Raw genomic sequence first — 7,784 nt, 5'->3', positions numbered from 1 at the left:
CTGACGTCATCCCCCCAAAAAGTGTATACCCCAAACCTCCCCCCTAAGCTCTTAACCCCCCCGCCCCTGACACCGCATCCCACACAACACGAGCCTGCGCGCCCCGCTCAGCGTCACCCCACCAGCCTGCCACACTCCCCCAGCCCCGCGCTATCGCTGCTCCAGTCCCCCCGCCCCGCCGCGCCGTAAAGCGGGTGTCGCGCCGCGGCTCCCTGGTCACGTGAGGGGGCGATGGCGGCGCCCTGCCCCGCCTCGCCTCGGCTTGTCGCCGGGAGGTGACGGAGCGGCTGGGCGCTGGGGCGCGAGGGGCGGGGCGCAGGCGGAGGGGGACGATGGGGCTCTGAGGGAGGCGCACCCCGCCGCACCGAGCTGCTCACCCGCCGTCCCCGGTCGGAGCGGGAGGCGCCGCGGCGCGCGGAGCCGGCTGGGCTTGCGGCTCGGGCTCCGGGCCGGGAGCGGGATCGGGCTCGGGGCCGCGACAGGCCCAGCCGCTGTCCCGAGAGGCGGAGAAGGCGGTAAGGAGTCCAGGGGCAGCGGGGTACGGGCCGGGCTCCCGGGCCTCTCTCCCCCCAGCCGAGCCTGGGCCCCGGCTGTCTCCGCCTCCCCTGCCCCGGCGCAGGCAGAACTGTGGCCTGAGGCTTCTTCTGGGCCGGTTCCTGGGGAGCTTTCCCCGCGGAGCCGGGGCCTGGGGTTTTAAACCGTCCTTTGCCCCAGAGGTGGCTGATGCCTGGGGGCTCCGCCGCCCCCGACAGAGCCCCAGAGCGGCCTGGGGCTCCCCCTCTTCCCTCCAGAGTCAGAGCTGCCATGGGGATCCTCCACTCCCCCTGACAGAAACAGCTGGGTCCACACCCCACCCTCCCCCAGCCCAGACAGTCTCCCTGGCCCAGGGGCTGGGTGATTTTCTACACACTCCCACCCCCCAGAAAGACACCTAGACAGGCCAGGGCTTGGGGGGTCCCCTACATCCTCACCAACCCAGTTAAACAGAGTGGCCCAACTCCTGGGGCTCTCCCTCCTGCACCCCTGAACCCAGATGGACACAGACCAGAGCAAGGCCTGGGTGTTATCCGCGACACAGACCAGACCAAGGCTCTTGGGGGGACCTTTATGCACCATATAATTTTAAATAGACGTATCGTCAATTTAAAACTGGTCCTTTTGGATGAAATGTTCTTACCTGCTATGGTTGCACATAAGATGCAAGATTATTGACAGAAATCTTATAGGAAAATAAATATTTTTCTGTGTATTGTCAGTTTATGTTGTTCGTTAGCCAGTACATTTCTATAGTTATTCTTTCCTCTCTATAGTCAGTCATTTTCCCTTTTTGCTTGTGTGGCCTTTCGTACAGCAATAGGGCAGGGGGGAAATGTAAAACTAGGAAAATGAGATTATAAAATCACTAAAGCTGATGGGGAATTAGGGCTAAGTGTATTATTAGAACACATTTGTATCTCATTTTTCAAAGTAAATAGATTGCAGGTTGATGGTGAAGCTGTTTGGGGGTGGGGTTTAAGGAATACTATTTGTATATACTTTTTATATTATTATGCATAACAGTCTAAACATTTCCAGTTTTAGTGCACCACTAGATCCTATAGTGATAAGTGCTATCATTTATAATAGATTTGAATCTCTTCACATGATTAAAATATATTCATTTGGAATGCTATTTGTATTTTTAATCAATAGTACTTTCTGCTTTGCAATATAAAAAAATATTTTTCTCTAAAAGTAGGGGAAAAAAAGAAAATAGAAGTTATCAAGATGAGTAAAAAGCCTCCAAGTCGTCCAGGGATCACGTTCGAGATTGGTGCTCGTTTGGAAGCACTGGACTACTTACAAAAATGGTAAGGAAGTCATAATGCAATGCTTAATTAGATCAGAAATTTATTTCACTTGTACTGTGAGCTGTCTTTAGCTTCAGTTGTTTGATTTGTATTAAAAATTAATGTATCAATCAGTCCATATACTAATTTGATGAATATCCTTATTTTTAAAAAAATCAACTAAAGCAGTTATAGAATTTTAGGAAAACATCCCTCTAAAAATCAAATTGAAAGAAAATATTAATTATTTTTTCTTGCATGGCTATCTTGTATTTCTAGTCATGATCCTTTTTCTAGACATTAGTTTGTTCTCTTTGGTACTGGCATATGTCTATCATGGCAGTCTGTATCTGCTAAAATATTAATTAACCATGATAGTAAATGAAAAACGTATTCAGAGTACTCTGGCATGCAGTGTTGCGTGCAAGATGGTCAAGTGCACTTGTGTGTAATTCCAGTAATAACTCAAAGATCCGGTTTTGTTTTAATTTTAAGGTGTAAGCAGATCTCACAAATTTGAAAACTGAAAACTTGATATAGTATTCAGTAATAAAACTTCATGCACATTAAAATTCTTAGTGTACACTGTGAGGTAGTTAAGTACATTTAACAGTGGAGAAACGGAAGCACCAAAGTTATGACTTGGCCAGGGTCACACACCAACGGGGGGAGGGATAGCTCAGTGGTTTGAGCATTGGCCTGATAAACCCAGGGTTGTGAGTTCAATCCTTGAGGAGGCCACTTAGGGATCTGGGGCAAAAATTGGTCCTGCTAGTGAAGGCAGGGGGTTGGACTTGATGACCTTTCATCAAATGGTCCCTTCCAGTTCTAGGAGATTGGTATATCTCCAATTATTTACCTTTTTATTACCTTTAACTCTGTAAGAGCTAGGATTGGAAATAAAATAGGATTGGAAGAACAGGTCAACACTTGCTTAAAATGCTGCATCAGCCTTTTTAGTGCTTTAACAAAGATGCTCTAAGCCTATCAGAGAGAGTTTCTCCTGTCGGCTTAGTTAATTCACCTCTGCGAGAGGCAGTAGGTATGTTGGCTGGAGAAGCTCTCCTGCTGACTTAGAATCATAGAATATCAGGGTTGGAAGGGTCCTCAGGAGGTCATCTAGTTCAACCCTCTGCTCAAAGCAGGACCAATCCCCAACTAAATCATCCCAGCCAGGGCTTTGTCAAGCCTGACCTTAAAAACCACCACCTCCCTAGGTAACCCATTCCAGTGCTTCACCACCCTCCTAGTGAAAACGTTTTTCCTAATATGCAACCTAAACCTCCCCCACTGCAACTTGAGACCATTACTCCTTGTTCTGTCATCTGGTACCACTGAGGACAGTCTAGATCCATCCTCTTTGGAACCCCCTTTCAGGTAGTTGAAAGCAACTATCAAATCCCCCCTCATTCTTCTCTTCTGCAGACTAAACAATCCCAGTTCCCTCAGCCTCTCCTCATAAGTCATGTGCTCCAGCTCCCTAATCATTTTTGTTGCCTTCCACTGGACTCTTTCCAATTTTTCCACATCCTTCTTGTAGTGTGGGGTCCAGAACTGGACACAGTACTCCAGATGAGGCCTCACCAATGTTGAATAGAGGGGAATGATCACGTCCCTCAATCTGCTGGCAATACCCTAACTTAAACAGCCCAAAATGCTGTTAGCCTTCTTGGCAACCAGGGCACACTGTTGACTCATATCCAGCTTCTTGTCCACTGTAACCGCTGGGTCCTTTTCTGCAGAACTGCTTCCTAGCCATTCGGTCCCTAGTCTGTAGCAGTGCATGGGATTCTTCCGTCCTAAGTGCAGGACTCTGCACTTGTCCTTGCTGAACCTCATCAGGTTTCTTTTGACCCAATCCTCTAATTTGTCTGGGTCCCTCTGTATCCTATCCTTACCCTCCAGCGTATCTACCACTCCTCCCAGTTTAGTGTTATCTGCAAACTTGCTGAGAGTGCAGTCTATGCCATCCTCCAGATCATTTATGAAGATATTGAACAAAACCGGCCTCAGGACCGACCCTTGGGGCACTCCGCTTGATACCGGCTGCCAACTAGACATGGAGCCATTGATCACTAACCGTTGAGCCCGACGATCTAGCCAGCTTTCTATCTACCTTATAGTCCATTCATCCAGCCCATACTTCTTTAACTTGCTGGTAAGAATACTGTGGGAGACCGTATCAAAAGCTTTGCTAAAGTCAAGGAATAACACATCCACTGCTTTCCCCTCATCCACAGACCCAGTAATCTCCTCATAGAAGGCAATTAGGTTAGTCAGGCATGACTTGCCCTTGGTGAATCCATGCTGACTATTCCTGATCACCTTCCTCTCCTCCAAGTGCTTCAGAATTGATTCCTTGAGGACCTGGTCCATGATTTTTTCCGGGACTGAGGTGAGGCTGACTGCCCTGTAGTTCCCCAGATCCTCCTCCTTCCCTTTTTTAAAGATGGGCACGACATTAGCCTTTTTCCAGTCATCCGGGACCTCTCCCGATCACCTTGATTTTTCAAAGATAATGGCCAATGGCTCTGCAATCACATCCGCCAGCTCCTTTAGCACTCTCGGATGCAGTGCATCCGGCCCCATGGATTTGTGCTTGTCCAGTTTTTCTAAATAGTCCCGAACCACTTATTTCTCCACAGAGGGCTGGTCACCTCCTCCCCATACTGTGCTGCCCAGTGCAGTAGTCTGGGAGCTGACCTTGTTTGTGAAGACAGAGGCAAAAAAAGCATTGAGTACATGTAGCTTTTTCCACATCCTCTGTCACTAGGTTGCCTCCCACACTTTCCTTGACTTTCTTCTTGTTGCTAACATACCTGAAGAAACCCTTCTTGTTACTCTTAACATCTCTTGCTAGCTGCAACTCCCAAGTGTGATTTGGCCTTCCTGATTTCACTCCTGCATGCCTGAGCAATATTTTTATACTCTTCCTTGGTAATTTGTCCAATCTTCCACTTCTTGTACTCTTCTTTTTTGTGTTTAACATCAGCAAGGATTTCACTGTTAAGCCAAGCTGCTCACCTGCCATATTTACTATTCTTTCTACACATTGGGATTTTTTTTCCTGCAACTTCAATAAGGATTCTTTAAAATACAGCCAGCTGTCCTGGACTCCTTTCCCCCTCATGTTTATTCTCCCAGGGGATCCTGCCCATGAGTTCCCTGAGGGAGTCAAAGTCTGCTTTTCTGAAGTCCAGGGTCTGTATTCTGCTGCTCTCCTTTCTTCCTTGTGTCAGGATCCTGAACTCGACCATCTCATGGTCACTGCCACCCAGGTTCCCATCCACTTTTGCTTCCCCTACTAATTCTTCACGGTTTGTGAGCAGAAGGTCTAGAAGAGCTCTGCTCCTAGTTGGTTCCTCCAGCACTTGCACCAGGAAATTGTTCCCTATACTTTCCAAAAACGTCCTGGATTGTCTGTGCACCACTGTATTGCTCTCCCAGCAGATATCAGGGTAATTAAAGTTTCCCATGAGAACCAGGGCCTGCGATCTAGTAACTTCTGCTAGTTGCCGGAAGAAAGCCTCGTCCACCTCATCCTCCTGGTCTGGTGGTCTATAGCAGACTCCCACCACGACATCACCCTTGTTGCTCACACTTCTAAACTTAACCTAGAGACTCTCAGGTTCTTCTGCAGTTTCATACTGGAGATCTGAGCAGTCATACTCCACTTGAACATAGAATGCAACTCCCCCACCTTTTCTGCCCTGCCTGTCCTTCCTGAACAGTTTATATCCATCCATGACAGTACTCCAGTCATGTGAGTTATCCCACCAAGTCTCTGTTGTTCCAATCACATCATAGTTCCTTGACTGTGCCAGGACTTCCGGTTCTCCCTGCTTGTTTCCCAGGCTACTTGCATTTGTGTATAGGCACTTAAGATAACTTGCTGATTGTCTCACTTTCTCGGTCTGAGACAGGAGTACTCCCCTCTTGCACTCTCCTGCTTGTGCTTCCTCCCGGTATCCCATTTCCCTTACCTCAGGGCTTTGGTCTCCTTCCCCGGTGAACTTGGTTTAAAGCCCTCCTCACTAGGTTAGCCAGCCTGCTTGCAAAGATGCTCTTCCCTCTCTTCGTTAGGTGGAGCCCGTCTCTGCTTAGCACTCCTCCTTCTTGGAGCACCATCCCATGGTTGATGAATCCAAAGCCTTCTCTCCGACACCACCTGCGTAGCCATTCGTTGACTTCCACAATTTGACGGTCTCTACCCAGGCCTTTTCCCTGCACAGGGAGGATAGACGAGAACACGACTTGCGCCTAAAACTCCTTTATCCTTCTTCCCAGAGCCACGTAGTCTGCAGTGATCCGCTCAAGGTCATTCTTGGCAGTATCATTGGTGCCCATGTGGAGAAGCAGGAAGGGGTAGCGATCCGAGGGCTTGATGAGTCTTGGCAGTCTCTCCGTCACATTGGTGCTTAGGTCGGTATAACTACGTCACTCAGGGGTGTGGATTATTCAAAGCCACTGAGCAAAGCCATTCTACCAAAGTAATTCTGTAGTGTAGACCAGGGCTCAGTCTTGCACTATGTGTTAACTCAGAAAAATCAGACGTAATCAAAATTTAGTAACTCAACCTGGCTTGTTTGTTTAGAAGTACTGTCTCAGCGGTCAATTTGAAGGAACTATTGCTATAGTGGATACAACCAATAGTCTGTCTGATCCTGTCTTCTGTCTCTAACAGTGGTTAGTCCTATATGCTTCAGAAGAAGTTTATTCTTACCTCCTATCAGTTAGTTAGTGATTGATGCCATCGGTCATGAGGGTCAATATCCCTTGCACATTTTTATTCTTTCTGATATAACCATGGATGTTCTTGTTCACATAAATGTCTAATCTTGTTGCCCTCAATAATACTGTATGTCAGTGAGTTCCGCAGGTTAAATTATATAGTTACTCATGCAGTATTTACTGTGTAGACAAAGAGGGTTTAAATTTCCAGGACTGTCAAACTGGCACATTTTTACCAGCAGTACTTTGTTCAAACAAATCCTTTAATCAGTGTATGTTGAAAAGAAAATAGAACTGATTTTTGAACCACATTCTGTGGTACATTACTCTTCTTAGTTTGTGCTACAGAGATATGGTGAGTTAAAATAAATTGTTCTCCAAAAAATTAGCACGTTATATTCAAAGAATGTAAAAAAGGTTGAGGCTGCTAACATAGTGCTGTAAAACCAACAAATAGTCATGTAAGAAAATTTGACAGGAGCTAAAAACAGAATTGCTTCAATTTAATATCTAAACAGGGTTCACCATATCTCTAGTACATAATTTATATAAATAAGTAAAATTTTGCAACAACTTTACACACCTGAACAGGAATTAATATTAAAATTGTGTGGCTAAAACAATACTGGAAACTAGAAGAAGTATGTTCTTTCATTTGAAGAAAAATCATTTATCTCAATAACAAGGGAGCTTGTTAGAGAAAATTTGTCCTTCTATGAAGATAGTCCCACCCCAAGATATGGTTTATGTTAGTGGTCCATGTGTTTTACACCTAATTTGTTCAGCTGTCACTTAAGGGGCCCTGTTGACTTTAAAATTTGCCTATCTATTTTCCAACTAAAATGCATCCATCTCAGCTATATAAGAAAAAATTGTACTGAGCATACTTTAAAAAAAATTACATAACTTGCACGACTAATTTGTCTACTTCATTTCTGTCTAACAAAAATTGTTTCTCGAAGGGCTCCAAAAAACATGTCAGATTAGGATTCAATTTAAATCTTTCTATTTTGTCAACACTCAGTTTATCAAAAATAGATTTAGCATCCTTTGAATGTGTACATATGTTTTATGACATGTTTAAGCCTTACGCCTGTTTTTAAATCAATCCAACTTTAACTACAATTTGGCTTTACAGGATTAATTTTTTTAAAATTTAGACAGATAATATCAATGTTTAGTTTTAAACATTTTAAAAAGTTGTATTGATAAAAATTCATATTT

General features: G+C 45.3%; 1 protein-coding gene across 4 annotated transcripts in view; it reads left to right on the top strand.

The window, feature by feature from the left end:
* Window positions 1-350: 350 nt before the first annotated feature.
* The window catches only part of PHF20L1 (PHD finger protein 20 like 1), an 81,017-nt gene continuing 73,583 nt past the window's right edge, over window positions 351-7,784 (top strand). For 3 of the 4 annotated variants that reach the window (XM_045005409.1, XM_045005408.1, XM_045005406.1), the window contains exons 1-2: window positions 351-515; window positions 1,736-1,850. In XM_045005409.1, coding sequence (XP_044861344.1) covers window positions 1,768-1,850 — 83 coding nt within the window. In that variant the 5' untranslated portion in view covers window positions 351-515; window positions 1,736-1,767. The remainder of the gene's footprint in view (window positions 516-1,735; window positions 1,851-7,784) is intronic. The other variant, XM_045005407.1, reaches the window with a different exon arrangement.

This window comes from Mauremys mutica, chromosome 2 (assembly GCF_020497125.1).
Source record: "Mauremys mutica isolate MM-2020 ecotype Southern chromosome 2, ASM2049712v1, whole genome shotgun sequence".
NCBI classification, from domain to species: Eukaryota; Metazoa; Chordata; order Testudines; family Geoemydidae; genus Mauremys; species Mauremys mutica.
Note: the sequence above shows the minus strand (reverse complement) of the source record. Positions and strands in the feature narration are given on the sequence as shown.